Source organism: Agrilus planipennis, unplaced genomic scaffold, assembly GCF_000699045.2.
Source record: "Agrilus planipennis isolate EAB-ADULT unplaced genomic scaffold, Apla_2.0 scaffold195, whole genome shotgun sequence".
Lineage (NCBI taxonomy): Eukaryota > Metazoa > Arthropoda > Insecta > Coleoptera > Buprestidae > Agrilus > Agrilus planipennis.
Genome location: NW_020439173.1, coordinates 58,590 through 77,539, shown reverse-complemented (window position 1 = coordinate 77,539; position 18,950 = coordinate 58,590). Strand labels below are relative to the sequence as shown.

At 32.1% G+C, this 18,950-nt stretch overlaps 5 protein-coding genes and 1 pseudogene across 15 annotated transcripts in view; 3 read left to right on the top strand and 3 right to left on the bottom strand.

Moving 5' to 3' along the window:
- Nucleotides 1-29: 29 nt before the first annotated feature.
- On the bottom strand, nucleotides 30-7,956 carry LOC108743397 (transmembrane GTPase Marf). 7 transcript variants are annotated; one of them, XM_025977985.1, is made up of 8 exons: nucleotides 7,003-7,308; nucleotides 6,234-6,516; nucleotides 5,950-6,170; nucleotides 5,436-5,735; nucleotides 5,147-5,254; nucleotides 4,453-4,739; nucleotides 3,642-4,288; nucleotides 30-807 (listed from the first exon to the last, which is right to left on the bottom strand). In XM_025977985.1, the coding sequence occupies exons 2-8, from the start codon at nucleotides 6,448-6,450 to the stop codon at nucleotides 287-289; spliced, it is 2,301 nt and encodes a 766-aa protein (XP_025833770.1). In that variant the 5' UTR covers nucleotides 6,451-6,516; nucleotides 7,003-7,308; the 3' UTR covers nucleotides 30-286. The 7 variants fall into 7 exon arrangements, with proteins under 7 accessions (XP_025833770.1, XP_025833771.1, XP_025833774.1 ...); XM_025977986.1 differs by lacking the exon at nucleotides 30-807 and adding an exon at nucleotides 6,887-6,950 and having other exon boundaries at nucleotides 2,864-4,288; XM_025977989.1 differs by lacking the exons at nucleotides 30-807; nucleotides 7,003-7,308 and adding an exon at nucleotides 7,880-7,956 and having other exon boundaries at nucleotides 2,864-4,288.
- Nucleotides 878-2,073, top strand: LOC108743399 (annotated as a pseudogene).
- Nucleotides 1,969-2,645, top strand: LOC112905472 (radical S-adenosyl methionine domain-containing protein 2-like). The gene is made up of 2 exons (XM_025977994.1): nucleotides 1,969-2,262; nucleotides 2,441-2,645. Exons 1-2 carry the CDS (start codon nucleotides 2,065-2,067, stop codon nucleotides 2,603-2,605), a joined length of 363 nt encoding a protein of 120 aa, XP_025833779.1. The 5' UTR covers nucleotides 1,969-2,064; the 3' UTR covers nucleotides 2,606-2,645.
- LOC108743403 (inositol-pentakisphosphate 2-kinase) lies at nucleotides 7,581-9,884 on the top strand. 3 transcript variants are annotated; one of them, XM_025977992.1, is made up of 7 exons: nucleotides 7,584-7,723; nucleotides 7,882-8,171; nucleotides 8,236-8,429; nucleotides 8,482-8,540; nucleotides 8,597-8,761; nucleotides 8,820-9,338; nucleotides 9,403-9,883. In XM_025977992.1, exons 2-7 carry the CDS (start codon nucleotides 8,048-8,050, stop codon nucleotides 9,566-9,568), a joined length of 1,227 nt encoding a protein of 408 aa, XP_025833777.1. In that variant the 5' UTR covers nucleotides 7,584-7,723; nucleotides 7,882-8,047; the 3' UTR covers nucleotides 9,569-9,883. The 3 variants fall into 3 exon arrangements, with proteins under 3 accessions (XP_018334470.1, XP_018334469.1, XP_025833777.1); XM_018478968.2 differs by having other exon boundaries at nucleotides 7,581-8,171; nucleotides 8,823-9,338; nucleotides 9,403-9,884; XM_018478967.2 differs by having other exon boundaries at nucleotides 7,582-8,171.
- A 21-nt stretch (nucleotides 9,885-9,905) lies between these two features.
- LOC108743404 lies at nucleotides 9,906-12,073 on the bottom strand. The gene is made up of 6 exons (XM_018478969.2): nucleotides 11,802-12,073; nucleotides 11,654-11,740; nucleotides 11,163-11,590; nucleotides 10,886-11,104; nucleotides 10,233-10,363; nucleotides 9,906-10,070 (listed from the first exon to the last, which is right to left on the bottom strand). Exons 1-6 carry the CDS (start codon nucleotides 12,003-12,005, stop codon nucleotides 9,907-9,909), a joined length of 1,233 nt encoding a protein of 410 aa, XP_018334471.1. The 5' UTR covers nucleotides 12,006-12,073; the 3' UTR covers nucleotide 9,906.
- Nucleotides 12,074-12,254: 181 nt separating this feature from the next.
- LOC108743402 (microtubule-associated tumor suppressor 1 homolog) overlaps nucleotides 12,255-18,950 on the bottom strand; it is a 38,110-nt gene continuing 31,414 nt past the window's right edge. For all 3 annotated transcript variants that reach the window (XM_018478964.2, XM_018478965.2, XM_018478966.2), the window contains exons 6-8: nucleotides 17,960-18,096; nucleotides 16,064-16,271; nucleotides 12,255-15,686 (exon numbers count right to left, since the gene is read on the bottom strand). In XM_018478964.2, the coding sequence (XP_018334466.1) occupies nucleotides 14,254-15,686; nucleotides 16,064-16,271; nucleotides 17,960-18,096 (1,778 nt within the window). In that variant the 3' untranslated portion in view covers nucleotides 12,255-14,253. The remainder of the gene's footprint in view (nucleotides 15,687-16,063; nucleotides 16,272-17,959; nucleotides 18,097-18,950) is intronic.

The window sequence follows — 18,950 nt, the reverse complement described above, 5'->3', positions numbered from 1 at the left end:
CTAATATACAATAAAATAATTACCGGGACTAGTCTTCCATCGTTTATCTTTCCATGCACTTTCATCATATTATGTTAACATGTACAATTATAAATTGATAATTGTCTGTATGACCTTTACTCACGTGTACTGTATGACAAAATTACTAATTATTACAATATCAATAATTATAAGTATAATTACATACAACGAGAGGCCTCAAAATTTGCGTTGCCGAGGTGTAAAATATTTGTATATTTATTATAAATCTCTGCTAAACTAATAAATCAACTAACAGACAGGGAGTTTAATTGAGAGGTTTGAGATAAGCGTCTTCGAAAAGTTCAAGTTCATGTGTCAAATAATTCGCTTTATTTCTCAATACTTTCGATCGTCCAGCTGCATTTTCCAAGTTCCGGACCTGCACCTCTAACGCTTTAAGTTCAGCGTCCATATCGGTCGTGGCTTCGTCCACCAAGTGACACAATCTGGCGAACGTGCCGCTCAATTCCTGCTGCACTTGATAACTACAATTCGAAGACGTCAAATCGACAATCAGTTTCAATTTCTTTGTAGCATGCGCCACGTATTGCCTCTTGAACGCCTTCTCTTTGGCCCTGTTTGTCCAAGTTAGTCTTTCATACAAGTAAAGACATCCATAAATAGCGCCCGTTACAGCTATTACGCGCCATCCAACAGTTTTAAAAAGGAAACCAGCGACCAACAGGCCCCCCATGGTCCCCTGCGAAGTCGCGCTTGCTAACGCAAGTTTCGCTATTAGAGACCAGTCATCGTTCACTATATTATTCTGATGGTTTGGGTACAAATCTGTAGGACTGCTTGGATTAGGAATTATAGAAGTCATTTCTATTTTAAATGTCAAGGTTAACAACGGAAAATAATTAACCAAGTATTCTAAAATTATATAAGTAATTTAGTACTATTTCTATAAACATTTAAATCATTTCTAAACGAAAAGAGAAAATTAAATATCAGCAACTATTTATTTTATAGTCAGCACAAATATGAATAACCATCATATCTATGGTAATAATAGTCGCTCAATTATTTCCAGGGAATTCCCTAAGCAGTGTTATACGCAATTATACGTAAAGATATGCTTACGATTAGTAGCGCAATATTATTGTTAATAGTAGCAAGTAATGTGTAAAAGTGTAACCAAGTATAACATTGTACAGCGAGTAAATATGTATTTAACAATTTTGAGTCTTTGTTTCATATTGTTAGAAAAGGTAAAGTTTTTATTTATAAAGATTCTTGGCTTTCCAACCCAAACTATAAAAAAGGATGCTACAGACAAACGTTCAACAGAAACCTTGCTAAATTTGATTCCAAAAAGTGTTAATTATCACTTTACACGTAGATGCAATTATGAATGTGGATTTTGTTTTCACACAGCCAAAACGTCTTTTATGCTAGATTTGGAAGAGGCCAAACAAGGACTTTCTTTATTAAAAAAAGCAGGTAAACATCTTATTAGCAATTAATAAACAGTCGCATGTGCAAAATTTTAATTTAAATTAAAACCATTTTAGGTTTGGAAAAAATTAATTTTAGTGGTGGTGAACCATTCTTGCCTGCTAGGGGTCAGCATTTGGGAGAGATGGTAAAATTCTGTAAAATGGATCTACGATTACCCTCAGTTACTGTAGTTACTAATGGATCAATGGTTACAGAAAGATGGTTTAGAAAATATGGCGAATTTTTAGACATTATGGCTGTCATGTGATTCTTTTGTTGAAGAAATTAATAATGTAATAGTTTATGTATAAACATATGCACATTAATCCTTGAAACTTGTTCCTTAATACTTTTAGGTAATTGGACGAAAACAGAATGGTAAAAACCACTTGGAACAGTTATACAAAGTGGGAGATTTATGCAAAAAGTATAAAGTCCTGTTTAAAATTAATACTGTTGTTAATACATACAATTATGAAGAAGATATGAACTATTTTATTACTCAACTTTCACCAGTAAGGTAATCATTAAATTGCTTGTCTTTTAAGAAGTATACCCTGAAATATTTAAACTACTTACAATTGCAATTAAACTGATTTTAAAATGTACTTTTGGAAAGTATTTCAATGTCTTCTGTTGGAAGGAGAAAACGCAGGTTCAGAAGCTTTAAGAAATGCAGAAATGTTTTACATTGAGAATCACAAATTTGAAAAATTCATTAACAGACACAAAGACATTCCTTGTTTGGTACCCGAATCAAATGAAAAAATGCAGAACAGTTACCTCATACTTGATGAATATGTAAGTCACTCAACTAAATATTAGCAGTACAATATATTATAGAATATGTAATATCAAAAAGAGACTCGTTACATACCACAACCATTTTTTAAAAGACAGACATGTGTTTTGCCCACTTATATTGTGAACATTATCAACGCGACACTGACCGTTTTTTACATATGTTTTAAAATTGCAGATGCGATTTTTAGATTGTAGAGATGGATGGAAAACACCATCAAAATCAATCTTAGATGTAGGGGTAATTGACGCCCTTAAATTTTCCGGATTTGATGAAATAATGTTTCTTAAAAGAGGAGGGAAATACAAATGGTCCAAAAAAGACGCTGACCTAACGTGGTGATTGTAATATTACTTGAATAAAAGAAATATTAATAGTAAAATATTTTTTACGATTAACTTGTAATTACTTAGAATATAATAATTTCTTTTAATATTTTATATTGTAATTTTGTTTTGTGTGAGATGAATATCGGAAAAAACAAAAAAAAAGTTTCAAATAAAATTTATTCTTGCAAACGTTATACAACAATTACGGTAAAACGTTTCCCTTTTTTTATTAAACAACAAAACTAATATACAATAAAATAATTACCGGGACTAGTCTTCCATCGTTTATCTTTCCATGCACTTTCATCATATTATGTTAACATGTACAATTATAAATTGATAATTGTCTGTATGACCTTTACTCACGTGTACTGTATGACAAAATTACTAATTATTACAATATCAATAATTATAAGTATAATTACATACAACGAGAGGCCTCAAAATTTGCGTTGCCGAGGTGTAAAATATTTGTATATTTATTATAAATCTCTGCTAAACTAATAAATCAACTAACAGACAGGGAGTTTAATTGAGAGGTTTGAGATAAGCGTCTTCGAAAAGTTCAAGTTCATGTGTCAAATAATTCGCTTTATTTCTCAATACTTTCGATCGTCCAGCTGCATTTTCCAAGTTCCGGACCTGCACCTCTAACGCTTTAAGTTCAGCGTCCATATCGGTCGTGGCTTCGTCCACCAAGTGACACAATCTGGCGAACGTGCCGCTCAATTCCTGCTGCACTTGATAACTACAATTCGAAGACGTCAAATCGACAATCAGTTTCAATTTCTTTGTAGCATGCGCCACGTATTGCCTCTTGAACGCCTTCTCTTTGGCCCTGTTTGTCCAAGTTAGTCTTTCATACAAGTAAAGACATCCATAAATAGCGCCCGTTACAGCTATTACGCGCCATCCAACAGTTTTAAAAAGGAAACCAGCGACCAACAGGCCCCCCATGGTCCCCTGCGAAGTCGCGCTTGCTAACGCAAGTTTCGCTATTAGAGACCAGTCATCGTTCACTATATTATTCTGATGGTTTGGGTACAAATCTGTAGGACTGCTTGGATTAGGAATTATAGAGCTGGTAGGGCTGTCGCGTTTGTTTTTGAGGGCTAAATAACCAGCACCAGACCCAGCGAATCTCTGTATCAGGGTCGTTATGCCCCACGAAAACCTGAATTCTAAGTCCTCTTTGAAGTCGGCGCATAAATTATCACAGTTGAGACGATAGAGGATCTCAAAAGGCTGTCTACGTGGCAGGATAATACTGGTGCCCTTTTTTTCATCTGGTATCAATTTTTCTAAGCGCTCTAACATCTCCTGCTGACTCGCTTCGACGTTCAAGGCAAGGGCAGTGGACAGCCGTGCCCTCAGATTCGACCCCAAACCTGATTCTACGTGCGCGTGAAGTTCTTTCTTATAAACATTCAGAACTAATGGTTCGGGATGAAAAGGCAAATTAAATTCGTCGACCAAATTACTCAGGCGTCTTATTTCTTCGTTAAGAGCTTTGGCGACGCGTTGACCGACGTCGTCCACCATGTCGTGGATTTTCTGTTTCATGTCCTGCGTGATGAGCATTAACTGTTGCTCGGTAAAATTTATTTTATCATTTAAATCTTTACGTTGCTTTAATTTCTCTTCTTTCAACAGCTGAGCATCATGATACAGTTTGTCTAAGATGTTACGCAACTCGCTGTAAGAAAACAGCAATGAGGCGACGACTTATCATTTCAAAAGGCAAAAAGGAAGCCAAAAGCGTCTCATGCACCACTGTGCGCGATATTCTCCTTCTTCAAAGTTTTAAGCGCGTGAAATAAAGATAAAAATTTATAGCCTAGACTTAAAACTATAACTTACTTGGAAATGTACTTTCCTCGTTGCGAATGCTGTTCAAATTTGGTTTTAACTGCCGACTTTGAGATGCATTCTTCGAATTTTCGTTCGAAATCTTCGAATTCGAAATAACGATTCTGAAAGCCTTCGGCTAAGGAATTAGAACTACCGAAACCCTTCTCAGCCAAACGGGCTATCAAGGCTTCTTTGGCTGATATGAAAAATATTCGCTCGTCCGCTTCTTTCGGTGTGCACACTTTCAACTCTTTCACAAGGAAGTCGATACCTCTCTCTAGGTGTTGTCTACGAACCTGATATCAAACATTTAATTTATCTGACCATTAAAAATGTTTTTTTCTTGTATTAATTTTTTTAATGTTAGCAAACGTTTGCGGCATGCAAAATGACAGTAGAAATACATATTGGCTCAAAAAGGGAAAACGGTCTATAACATCATAAAATAAAATATTTACTAACTTGTAGCAATTATAAAGATAAATAAATAAGCGCTGGACCAGCAAAATCACTAAAAACAAGCCAATACTAACCTCTGCCTGTTCATCGCAATGCTTAAGACAGAACAGTGTTTTGTATAATCAAACTATTATTTGTTGAAATCACTTTAAAAGATACAACTAATAAACTATTTGAAAAAATATATGTTTTTAATAAATCGATAAGCCATCTCTTAATAAATTAACTTATTTTAATGACTTACTTGATCCAGAAATTCAGGCTCGGTAGCAGAGGCGTCCCATCGATTATTCAAAATAAAAATGTTTGGTTTTGAAAGTTTTGTAGATACTTTGTGAAAGAAGTTCTTTTCCTAAAATAGTTCATGAAATAGTAGTCTTTTTTCTATTATTACGTTATTAATAATAATTATTACGAGAAGGAAAAGTGGACTTGCATATGGAGCTTATCACTCCTGCGAGATTTGTCTATTTTTATTATAAAAATGGTGTTTACACCTACATAAAAATAGATAAATAAATTGCTGAACTTACCGTTACCATAAGAGTGGACTCTGCATTCGCCACCAGCACGAAGACATCCGCATCTAGACAATGTTTATCGATCCATTCGTCCAAATTTGGTGAAACATCCACTCCTGGTGAGTCGACAAAAACCACGTCGTCTCTGAGGAGCACGCAACGATTTCTGGGCCAAAATACTCTTACAAGCTGTGACTCGTTTAACTTTTCCTTGCAAAGAGCGTGGGCAAGTTGGCCCACAGATTCAACGGCACAGTGCTCGTCGGAACCCTCAAGAACGAGGTAGGGCTCATCTGCAGGCGATCCTTCCACCTGCAAGAAAAAACAATAAGTTTTCCAAGTTTTATTATGACTAATCTATGCAACACAAATATACAGGGTGTATGTTGGGTTGCATACACCTCATATTTTCTGCATGCAGTGTATAAAAACAATTTTTGCGTCCAATAACCTATCTAGATCGATTTTCGCCCCTAAATTACTCATTCCTTAATATTTATAAGACTTTAAAAATTTTGAAAAATACCTGAAGGAAGCAGTTAGTCGTGTGTCCTATGCCACTAGGTAGAACTTTGTCCCGTAACATGGCATTGATAACAGAACTCTTCCCATTAGAAGTACGACCAAAGAAAGCTACTTTCATGTGATCTCTAGCAAGAACATCCCTAATACCATGTACTTTATTCACAAAAGTCTCCATCTGCTTCACTTCTTCTGCATTTAATATTGATAATTCTTTCTCTACAACTTCAATAGAAATATTTTTGCGAAATATACACAATGTCCATTGAAAAACAAATATTCTCCTACCATGCATATAATCAATGGCATCTTTAACATAGTCCTCAATCTCTCCAAATATGTCATTTATTTTCCTTTTGGCTTTAACAAATATCTGCAAAGGAGAATTGTCTTGTGGTGTATTCCGTATGGCCCTAAAGTCAGATGCAATGGCAGAGATCGAGCCCTTGTTGTGGGGTCCATCTCCTGCCATCATGGATACAGTGCGATTCAAATATGCAGCCATCTCTACATGCTAACAGTTATCAAGCAGTCATCAAGTGATTGACTAGCATGCAGGTATAAACAGCAACTGAAAAAGAAAAATGTTTAAATTAAGTTAGATAACATCAATATTTTACTCGGTATAAATTAAAAAAAGCGTGCTTGCATCTTAAAGTCAGCTGTTTTTAAATAAATAAAAAATGTTCCTAAAATAATTTTACAATGTGATGATATCTATGATAGAAAACTTACTTAGTCAATTTACCAAATATATCATAAATTATTAAACAACGCATTTACAAAATAACTGTGTAACTGTAATTTTGCGTTTAAATTACCTATCTAATTTTAGCAGTTACATTACTGACAGAATAAGTTTTCTAAAAAACGGTGACACTTTTTTATTACTACTTTAAATATGTAGGTAATTAAAAAGCAATACAAAATATGCATTAAACCTTATTTTTATTTAGAATCATCCTAACTTCCGAAATTGTGAGGAGACTACGTAACCTCAAATATCTAAAATTTTATTTATTTAACCATTGCGTTACTTCTTATCAATACAACTTACCTTTTTAAACAGCGCTGAATTGTTTATTGGTATTTATTTATAGTCAATGATATAAAGGATTATAAATAATAATATAACTTCAAATGTGGGCTTTGGCACCTGTCTTAACGAATATGATAATACTTGATAACACATGAAATCATAGCAACGAAGTTGACGAGCATTTCTTAGATGTATTTTTGGTTCAATTACAATTACCTTAACTTCATGATTAATAACTCTAATTACATTTGCATTAAATTATTGCGTAACGATTATATGGTTATTTTAGTCACACTCTTCTACTTTTTTTAACCTAATCAGTGACCTTGTCATTGCGTTGCCAATATTATTCAAATTAATTCCCCCGTTAGTAATTTGGACATAACCAAAGGCAGGTGTGGTCAACCAAATATAAATATTTCTGTTCTTATTATTTTCAGTATTTTAACTTCCAATTAGCAAATTTTATTTTTAAATAATATTAAAATCATATAAAAAGGTAAATTGTTCAGTAGTTTCGCTTATTTAAAAGAAAAATATTAAAGAGTTGGAAACGCAAAGTTTATTCAACCCTGCTGTTAGTTTTACTCGCATTTGCAAGTGTGGGCAACATAAATTTGAATAACAACAAAAAGAAGTTTTTATCTTGCAGCTGTAAGGAAAAACTTAAAAATTAATAAAAAATGTAATTTTGAAGCAGTTATGTAAATTTAGATGCCAAAAGCTTATTTTATATAAAGTACGTACATTAAATTATACTTGTGAAAGTGGTGAAGAAACAAGAGCTTTAATCTGATTTTAACCTCACTTTGTACAAGTTTTTAATATGTACTTAAAAAGCAATTTAAATCAAACTGTTGTACCCTTAAGTATATTAAATCAAGAATGGACTTACAGAGGAGAAGGGAACGCAAATTTAGTGTTGTCTCTGCCAAACTTAAGGAAAATAGTTAAAATTCGTAAAACAGAGAAGCCAGTAACATTAGTGCAGTTTCTAACAGAATGGCTATTCAGATACGTACTTTGGACTGATAAGATTGATGCATATAGTGAAAGAGATCTCATGTTCTATTCAGACTTAATGGTTCATTTAATAGGGGGTAGTTTTGTTTCTCCAGCTGTCCCAGTTATAATTACTAAGAAAGAAATTTATGACTTGAGTATTATCTTAAAATCAGAAAGACCAGGTAATTTACCCTGTATTTATAAAAATAAAATAACAGGATTGTAAAAGTATACTATGAATTTTAGAATGCCGTAAAAACAAAAATATTCAATTTGGAAGAGCATCTTTGCTTCCTGATTATGCCTTTTTACCAAAAGAATGGGATTCTGCTTTAACTGGGCCTACACTAGCAATTGAAATAAAACCAAAACAAGGTTGGGTTCCCTTCTATGATAGACAATGTGAGAAATGCCCCTTTTGCTTAAACCAATATGTTAAAGTAGGTACAAACAATTTACTGTTTACTGTGTTAGTAAAGAAAGAAGTTTTAGCTTAAAAATGGCAGTATTAAAAATATAAGTGGCTATTGCCCCTTAGATTTATTTTCAGGGTAAGTATTATTCATTTTCCTGTGATAATGTATATATGTATTTTTTCCTTTTAAAGGAGCAAAACAAGAATGATAAATGCTTTGCACTGCCTTCTGAACAACCCTCAAAATAATTTTCGTGCTTTTAAGGATGGTATTTGTGTTTATGATGAATGTTCACCCTTTGAAAATATGTATAAAGTAGTTAAAGAAATATTCCAACAGAACCAAACTACTAAAAAGTAAAATTATGCAAAAAATTTATAGCGTGACAGTCTTATATTGCTATTGTTTTTCTAGTAGTTTGGATGTATTTATTAATATGTTATGTGAGTTATTACTTAAACCACATTGTTACAACCAGAAAGACTTTGGAAACTGTGATATTACCATAAATAATGTTGAACATTCCCTACTTATTAAGGAAGATAGTAAAATTAGTACAAAATGCGATTTTACCCATCATGATCTGCCAAGTTTTTGCGTTTTAGAACGAATTTTAGCATTACAAATGATCGACTTGGCCGGTTTAAAAAATAATTTCTTGTTGTATAAGTACTTAAACAGTAAAAGGACTTTGGATAACTGGGAATATATTGATAAAATTTGTAAACTGATTAGCACTAACAAACCGAAATGCCCGAAACGTATTTTAATGGACTATGAAAGGAAATTTGTGGAAATGATTGGAAAAGGAGATGGAGAGTGTTACTTTGATGAAATGGACGAAATTTATTTGGTTCCTTACATTGTGGCTAGTATTGCTAACGATTGTTCTTTGATGGTTACTATGAGAAAAGTCAAAAAGGAAAGACAAGGGTATGTGCTATTTTATGTTGATTTGTTATTCATAAAAATAACTACAATCATTACTTCTTTTAAGCATTGAAAATATTCCCGAAGACTGTATATTTGATTTTGGTGATAATGGTCAGTTTGCTGTTAATTTTGGAATATTCGATTTGTACCCTAAACCCTTATCTGTGATCCAAAAACACAAGACTAGAAATGAAAGGCGACAAAGTGCTTATCGACAGATTACAAGTTAATTATGGACGTATTATTTTACTATTATTCTCGTAAATGCCTGCGTTAAATACTCATAAATAATAAGTTTTATTTTTGTTACGTTAATGATTTACGTTCATATTTACAAATTGCAAAAAAAGAACGGGAGGAAAGATTTAACAATAACTGCCTTTTAAATAAAAAAAACTAGAAAATACTTTGTAAGTAAATACTTAGAAACTGTAATAAAAGTTAATTATCTTTATAAATAACAAATTGCATATTAGAACAATTCTTATGTATTATGTGTGCGTGTAGGTAGACAGATAATTAATGAACATAATATAATAAACTGTTTTTATAAATAATACGAACTCATTTATTTTTTAAAATTGTAGTACTGAAATTCAGCAACACCCCATCCATTTTTTCCATTTATTTTAAAGTTAGAAAACATTTCTACAATTTTCGCTTCATGTTCTTCTCCTATATAAAAACTTGGAGACTCCTTTACTTTTACTTGTATAACATAGTTTTTACCACCTGATAGATAATATTAAACAAAAAAGGATAAAGACCGTTTTTCAAAACTAACGATACTAATTGATTATTTATCAAGTAGAGATGATACGATATTATGTACGGATTTTCAAATAAAGAATATTAACATTTAACAAATCAAACTAATCAGAAATTAGAACTTACCAGCTGTAACGGTGAAACCATAATCTACAGGGATTTTTCCAGTTTCACCATGTTGATGTAGACGAAAATCTGAACTATTAACAGGGTATATTTTGTTATCCGATTTTGAATAAAAGTATCCTAGGTCCAGTCTAAAATATATAAGAATTCGAGCATAATAAGGTCTAAATCATAAATGCTAATTATTAATATTACATATACAAAAATTACGTTATGCAACCCAAATTTTCATATAAAAACCTCTAAAAATCTAAAACGCATTTCGACAACCAAAAGGTTCCATCTTCAGCTAGAAACAGTCTCTAAACAAACAAAACAATAACTAGCAACAACGTAACAGTAAAAATTTAATCAAATATCACAATTATTATTATGATGTAACTAGTTCTTCCCCCCTATTAGTCACTGTGACCTCGAAACTGTTAGCACCATTGCTTAGAGTGGTCGAAATTCACTTTTGTGAACAATTTGTTTAATCACTTTCTTTGTGTTAAAAATTGTTTGAAAAATTAAATTTAAAAAAATTGTTTGTAAATAGGTATGCAACACATCGTACACTTCAGCATAAGGAATTACTGATACTAACTACGTAATGCTACTTTGCCCTGTGCTGACAGCACTCATAATTTCCTTTAATATAATATTAAACTTACGTAGAAAAGGAAATTGGAGCGCAAATAGAAACTGCCATCAATCTATCGCCGTTTTCCACACTGATAAAGTGCATGGCGTATCTGTGAAAATAGCGCCAATTTCTGTGATTCCCAAAAGTGTGGTCACGAACAGTATCAAATTTCGAAAAATAATTTTTACCGTCAATTTTTACTGTTGATTCCATTACACCAAACTGTTCATAATGAGTTTGATGAACCCTACAAAGCATCTCACTCATTCATTGAACAAAAACTTTTTCTTACAATATGTTATTACTCTTTTAAAATTTTAAAATAGTCCTTGTTCCACTTTTCTAACGCTATCGCTTTCGCCATTGACAATATATCAACGTCTGTATCGAAATCAAAAAAAGGCAAGTCTGAACGCCAAGTGGCATCTATTTCAACAGAAAACGTTTCGGAGGGATTGTTGTGTTTCTTCATTAATCCTTTATAAGTTAATTTCCATGCTTTCATTGGTTCTACCGATTCTATTTTTATATTTTCCACCGCAAATTCCTGGATTTCCTTATCCTGGTATAAACACGTATCTGGTTGCTTCGGCAGTTCTAATAAACCGAACTCTGAGTTTTCGATTTTTAAATAAATAAAACCATTTATGAGACCCCCTTGTCGCCTTGCAGTACCCATAATTAATACGTCCCCCTGTTTATTATTACCATTGAAATATACCGCATCTATAGCCTTAAAAAAAACTATTGTTTGTGAACAATTCTAAAATTACTATAATGGCAAATATTATGTTACCTGTTCGTGAAATGATAGTTTTTGTGGTTTTTCATACTGGAAATAATCCAATCTACCTAAACACTTGCCTTTTATAACACGCACTATCTGAAAGAGAGCTGTATTTTACTGAAAGAAACATTCCCAAATAACAAAAATACTTCTTTACTTTTCTAAAATGTAAGACAACAAAGAAAATTGCCACTTTTAAACAATAACCACGAGCAGGTAATCGGTAAACACCTAAAATGGGACGCTTTTCTACAGTATTTAAATACTTTAAGACGACGATAACTAAAACTGAAGAAATTAAAATTAATGCGCTTATTAAATCTATAAATTTTAAAAGAAATAAAGATGCTAATACAATCATGGTTACGCGTTTATATCGTCGCAAAACCGAAATATTTTCATCCAATTCTATTCTTACAAGTATGTACTTCTTCAAGTAACTTTGTAATTTTTATCTTATCTCAGTTTTATCGTAAGTTTTATATAATCATTAATTTATATTGTAGACTAATAATACAACAAAATAAACTATTAACTGTTTACTATGGACGCCCCAAACAAAATTTAATTTATTATGAGGTAAATGGGGTGAAATTAAAAATAAAACACACTTGTTTGATTGTTTATAATAAAACTACTTTAGTATTTATGTGACAACATGTCATATACAAGCGGTGATAGCGCAGACAATTTTTCGTCATAGAACACTTTTATTTCGTAAAGTAGATAAATCCCCAATATTTGCACCCGATTATTTATTGTTAAATAGAAATTCTAAACGATCATCAGTGGAAAATAGTAATGTTCATGCAAGTTTTAATATTTATATAAACCATATGAATTATACGATTTATTTCGTTTACAACTATTTGCCGAAACAAAACAAGAATAGTAATTAACTCATGAGGTATAAAAACCAATAAATAATAACTTGAACAAAAAAATATTTCATTTTTAAACCAAACAAAACACCTGCATTCAATTGTAAAAAACGGAAAAGTAATAAAAATGAAAAATTTTCTGGATTCAAAAGGGTTTTTACACAACTTTTTACTTCTCTGAATTGATTTAGTTAGGTATATGCATGCTATATGTAATATAAGCATTATGTATTTACAAAGTGCTTGAACCTTTGGCTCCGAAATGTAATGTGTAACAGTTCGTAAAATATGTAAAATATCAATAGCAACAAAACATTGGAAATGCAAAAAAATAAATATGTAGTAATTAATTAACTTGTCTCCATTTTTATTAGAGACTGCTTTAGCATAAGGATTAAACACTGATCCTCAAATAGAGATTATTGTGCCCGATAGTAATTTCGATTTTGTTTTGAATTGGAAGTATGTATTTTTCGAAAAGGCACATCTTAAACAACAACTTCAAACACGATTATAAAATATGTACATTTCGAATTTTATAACGTGTGATAATTATATTTTTAATTCATACGAGGGTAGTTCAAAAAGCGATATTATTTGATCCAAACGAATCTATACATTTTAACGTAATCACCCACCCAACGTTACATAAAACTGAAAAAATATTCTGCTTATAAATAATTAAATAATTTTCCATCAGCGGACCATATTTCTCTTTGATTTATATAACAAATAATAAGAAAAAACAATTACGAAAATGTAATTATTACTAACAGATTACCGCAAAATTGTGATAATTCATCTTTTAAGAACGCTTTAGCTATAAATAAAAAAAATAGGGAAGCTAAAACCTTCAAATATTAATTTTCCAACTCTCTAAAAATGCACCTTGTATTGAAAAATTTGTTTTTCGAGCCTTACCTATTTTATATTACTTTTTCTAATAAAAATGTAAGCTAATGAGGACTAAATGTAAGAAATACATTAATCTTAAACTCCCTTACTATTTTTTAGACGAGTGGAGTTGAAAGAAAACATGTTACATGAGAATATCATAAAACTGTTATCCATCTGCAAATTGAGTACACATTGCAAAATTTACTACACATCCACATTCGTTCTTTAATTTAAAATAACTAAATATTAATTTGCAATATTATTAAAAATTACAAAATTGCGCAAGTTTTAAAATAAATCAGTATTAAAAAATGCATGTGTATACTAATGTTTTATAAAACGCTGCGGTTTCCTAAATAAATAACGCAAAAGTATTTTTAAAACAACAACTATACAAATTGATAATCTAAAACGCTGCCTCATGTCACAACTTATTGAACCACTCTCGTACATTTAACGCCCCGAAACGACATCTCGTGCAAAGCTAAAGCAATCTTTATTACAAAAAGTCGCGATAATACTGATCCATTTATTATTAGTTTGACAATATTTATATGTATAATAATCATTACTTTAAATCACAACCTACAAAAATAAAAAAAAAATACAATAATAATAATACATCTTTGAAAGAAAATGTTAATACAATATGTATAAAAAGAATCCCATCATAGAATACGTGCCACAGAAGAACAGTAATATCGATAAACGCACAAAATCACATGTTATCATCCACTATTTAAAAACAACCAACGAAACAATAATTTACAGACAGATAAAAAAAATAATACAACTTCACAAAAAGAACAACGTCAATTATTATTACTATTATTAAAAGTGTCCACTGCTCGACGAACTCGCGGTGCTCTCGTCTTCCGAGTTGCTTTCTATTCGTATCGAATCTACCCCGTAACCCACCGAGATCGCTTGCATCTCTGAATACTCGCCATTCAGAGAGCTGCAAGTGGAATTATTGTTCCATATGAACACATCATCCGAATGTGAACTGTCCAAGTCCCCGTTTCGTACACTAACCGATCTAGAACGGCACCTATCTTCCCTGTCAAGACTGCAGGGGCCGACACTCAATGCGTTTGCCGAAGCACTTAAACTCAAAGGATTTTTGATCCTGGGCCTCTTGTTAGCCGGGGATTTTGTCGGAGTGCTTTTCGGTGGTGTCGGGTTCCGGAAGCTCCTTCTCACTATTCTGTTGGCTATCATTTCCGGACTCTCCTCCATTTCGAGTACGTAACTTACAGAATCTGATTTTTCAACAACTCCCTTCACTTTTGGCGAGTTTGGCGGTGATACATCTATAGATAGATCGACATCGAAGGAGCTTTTGGATTTTTGCGACGACGGCGTACTACTACTAGGGATAATGTTCGATTTATTAGAAGTCGAAGAATGTTCTCTGAAGGACAAAGTTCGTTCCAACTGCGGCCTCGAAGGAGAATGAGGATGGTTGTTCCCACTGTGATGGCGTTCGTTAAAACTAGCACTAAGAAACGATCTGTTCAGCGCCGTTTCTTCTGCTTGTTCCAATACTCTCGATACGACCTCTTTATTCTGTTGCAGTTTCCATTGGAGTTCTTCGTTGTATTGTGTCAGACGTTTGTTGTGATTGAACTCTTCCCTAAACGATTCCTGGAGTTTTTTGTTATCGTTGATGAGTTGTTGCTCTTGGACGAATTTCACTTTGAGCTGATGCTGCAAGTCCTCGCATCTCGCCGTCAGTGCGGACACTTTTTCTTCGACGGAAGGTAACAATTCGGCTTTCTGATTCGCCTCTACCAAAGCCTTCCTCAGGTCTGCTATTTCGGATTGTTTCAGTTCTAGAACTGCACGAAGAGATTCCACCTCGGCAACGACAGCCTGAAACTTGTTACTGCTGTCTTTGCCATCGATCGATATGCAAAATGCTTTTGTATTTTCGTCTTTTAATTTTACTATTTCCTCGTGAGCTAATCTAAGCTCTTCTTTGAGCGACTGCTCTTTACATTCGTAGTCCTTCTTAAGTTTTTCGCTTTCTGTTTTATATTTCTGTAGTTTCTCTATGATGACATTCTTCTCGTCTATTTCCTCTCGTGTAGAATCGTTTTCTTCTCTTAAGATCTCCACAGTTTGCTCGTGAGCTTTCTGAAGTTTATTGAATTCTGATCTAAGCTTTTGCAGCTGCTCTTCATGAGATTTAATAAGTTGTTGCATTAGTTTATTGTGTTCTGTATCGAGGATTCCTAACTTTTTTTGGTGTTGCTGATGTACTGAAATAAATTAAACACAAGCAATGACATTACTGTAAATATTACATTGAAAAAAAAAAAATAATAAATATGTAACGAATATTAATTTTACATAAGTTAAAGGTATAAAAAATTGGAACAAACATTAAAAGATATAAGGTGTAGACACATTATCGCAAATATGGAAAGTATCATTGCAAGAAACTAAAAAGACTCAAAAATTAATATTCTTTACGTCCTACTATTCATTATTTAATATTAAAAATATAAGTATTACTTAAAACATTTATTGAGAAGTTTAAATTCAATTCAAGATATTTTTAAAAAATTCAAAATTTTCTGGCTTTCTCGGTCTGTGATCACCCTAACAATAAAAATTAATTCATTTGAATGCTTACTTTGTGAAATGTTGTTTCGATGTTGTTCCATCAGTTCAGCTATTTCAGATCTATATTTGACCTTCTCCTCATCAATTTTGAGAGCATGGTTCCTGTTTGTTTCTAAGAGTTTTTCTTCCAAAATACGACACGCCAATTTTGATTCTTCTACTTCTATTCGACTTTTATCGATCTGCTTCTTCAGGGACGGTGTACGAAACGCATCCAACTGAAATAAAAAGTGAAATTATTATAAGTTTTTATTGTAATAGACACCTTTTAGTATAAATCACGGCAGAAAAGAAAATACAAAAAAAGGTATAGAATTAAATTATGAACAAGAAAAACTTACCCTTTTGTAGCACATAACGAATTAAAAATTATATACATAGGTACATATGTTGACCATGTGTAAATGTTACGTCTTTAATTTTGATTAAAAATAATTCATGATTGGAAAAAAAAATAGCTCAAATTAAAGAATTGGAGTACTTACCGATTTTCTAATCGATTTAAAACTTCTTCTATGACTACTTGTTATCGATTTTAGCAAACGAGCACAAGAATTTTTCTTAAGCATTATTACTGGTAAAAAAACGTTAATCACTAGCAGGCACAGAATTACAAAGCATAGGAAAAACTGGAGAAACATTAAAAATTACAGCGTGTAATAAGACAATGAAAATGGTCTTCGCAGTTGAAGCTGCCGAAAACTACTAATCTACTTAGGAACTCATTTACTAACGATAATACGACTTTATCATACGAATTTTGATTGGTGCTTGCGGACAATAATAATAACTCAATATGTATGCATATATTAACAACAGGAAAAGGGCAAGTCGAAGGGTAGGGCGAAGGACAATTACTGTAAACAAGTTCAAGCATGTTCATAATAAATATAAATATGTGTAAAAATTATTAAAATAAATTTCAGAAATATTGTTCCAAACGAACAAATTATAACTTATGTTTTCATTGATTTTTGTCCATTTTTAGAAACAATAAAACTTCAAAGTTTCTTTTTTCGTTATTTTGTTATGGTACCTCGAAATAATCCAGGTTGTGGTTTTCTTAATCTAAATCTTTTATATGACGTTTTACGTTCTGATGTAATTAAAAATTGAATCGCTTTAGTATTCTCAATTATTAGAGCGCGTCCAAAATACAAGTCAGAGACAACATTTTCTTTTACTTTGTACCCATGTCTACTTATTTAGGTTCGGTAATGGTACATATTCCGACCTCCAACAGTAACTGTAAACTCACGGGAAAATATGCAAGAGAGTACAACAGATGAAAAAAAAATACAAATAATTGCATGTATGCGATTAAATTGCACTTCAAGGGTTACTAACAATAAGAAATTTCTGATACCACCCATAAGTAACTATAAATTGCATCAAAAAAGTATCAAATTAAATAAATAATAAGAATATAGGGTAGTAATGCAAAATTTATTACAACTAATCAACATAAACAAGTGTTGTATATGTTGTAATTAAATGAGGGTAATTAGGAGAACAGGTATTGCAAAATGTTAAATGTGGATGATGTTTGCTCAACATGTTTATTTTGGTTTGAAAAATATTAAAATTGGAGTTTGCGTAATTATTTCGGAAAGTAATATTGCATGAAATTTAAAATTTGGTTTTTGAAACCGTCAAGAGACACGAAAAATAATAATAAAGTCATCTATTTTGAGATCCATACACTTAAACAAATTGATACTTTAGCAAGTTTATTTATGTCTCAATTGGCCATCAGCATAGGCTGCTTTAATTAGGTCACTAATGTATTACATTAGGAAATTGATACTTTCAGGTTTAATAAGTGGTCAATTGACTTGTTTTGAAGGGGTACGTATGTTCAAGTATAAAAACATTATTATACTTTAAATGTAATAAAATTACTTACCGTAAAAACCAAGTGTTGAACTAATACAGCAAGAGCTTCGGCAGTTTTGGGGGCTGACGGATGTGTGGCCCGGGACTGTAAAGGGGGCCGAACGCTGGGCGACGTACGACCCCCTTTAATTGCCGCTTTTCCACAGTCTGAAACAAAAAGAAATAAAATTAATAAAAAGTCAAATCAATTTTAAAACGAAAAAAAAAAAAAAATGCACAGAAGTTTCTATTATGTTTCTAGTATACAATTGACCTAATAGTTTTTTTTTCTCATTCGTTTCCCATACATTTTAAAATCTGCAAGTTCACCAGTTACCGACGATATTTTCATGATTTACCTACCTACGTATATGCAACCAACTATACACCCGAATTTAATGGTTATATAACCATTAGAATAAATGCATTTGCAACCAAGTATGCACCCGATAGATTTTTAAGATCGCCACTTTTTCCATCTTTTTCTTTAAATATTTAATCGTCAATTACATCCAAATTGCTTATTATGTATATGATTATTTTTCTGTTACAATTGTATCTAATTTAACCCGTAACTTACAATAAGAAACGATCTTTCAATACTTGTTTAACAATTTCAACTCTGTGTGTTTAAATAATTTATATTTCTGTTTAACCCTCTAATTAGGCATTTCCTCATAATGTTGTGGAATATAACGATCTAAAATAATATTTATCACTTAAGGGTACAATGTACCCAAGTTTCCTGATAGTTTAGTCCAGAATTAGTTCTGAAGGATGCATCTTTCCATTACTGTTATTTACAGCAAGGGCGGAACCAGCATCCCGTCATCGGGCGAGGGTAAACTATATAAAAATTACGGACAAATAAATCTAACTCTAGCACGCCTTTAAAATAGTCTCATCGTGGCTGTTGGTATATTTGTTCAAATCTATTTTCAAAATGTTAAAAATTTCCAAGACAGATGGCGGTTAATTTTAGAATTAATATGCTTTTCTGGCATAATTCAAGGATTTGATTC

Bases quoted from the DNA above. Each gene is read 5' to 3' on its own strand.
- LOC112905472 (XM_025977994.1), top strand. From the start codon at position 2,065: ATGTACTTTTGGAAAGTATTTCAATGTCTTCTGTTGGAAGGAGAAAAC. The intron at 2,263-2,440 runs GTAAGTCACTCA...TTAAAATTGCAG, and splicing joins ACCTCATACTTGATGAATAT to ATGCGATTTTTAGATTGTAG.
- LOC108743397 (XM_025977989.1), bottom strand. From the start codon at position 6,450: ATGGCTGCATATTTGAATCGCACTGTATCCATGATGGCAGGAGATGGA. The intron at 6,171-6,233 runs GTAGGAGAATAT...TTTCTATTGAAG, and splicing joins TGCCATTGATTATATGCATG to TTGTAGAGAAAGAATTATCA. The intron at 5,736-5,949 runs GTATTTTTCAAA...TTTTTCTTGCAG, and splicing joins CGACTAACTGCTTCCTTCAG to GTGGAAGGATCGCCTGCAGA.
- LOC108743403 (XM_018478967.2), top strand. From the start codon at position 7,811: ATGTACTTAAAAAGCAATTTAAATCAAACTGTTGTACCCTTAAGTATA. The intron at 8,430-8,481 runs GTAGGTACAAAC...AAGAAGTTTTAG, and splicing joins GCTTAAACCAATATGTTAAA to CTTAAAAATGGCAGTATTAA. The intron at 9,339-9,402 runs GTATGTGCTATT...ACTTCTTTTAAG, and splicing joins GTCAAAAAGGAAAGACAAGG to CATTGAAAATATTCCCGAAG.
- LOC108743404 (XM_018478969.2), bottom strand. From the start codon at position 12,005: ATGATTGTATTAGCATCTTTATTTCTTTTAAAATTTATAGATTTAATA. The intron at 11,105-11,162 runs GTAATAACATAT...GATGCTTTGTAG, and splicing joins TATTTTAAAATTTTAAAAGA to GGTTCATCAAACTCATTATG. The intron at 10,364-10,885 runs GTAAGTTTAATA...TATATATTTTAG, and splicing joins GCTCCAATTTCCTTTTCTAC to ACTGGACCTAGGATACTTTT.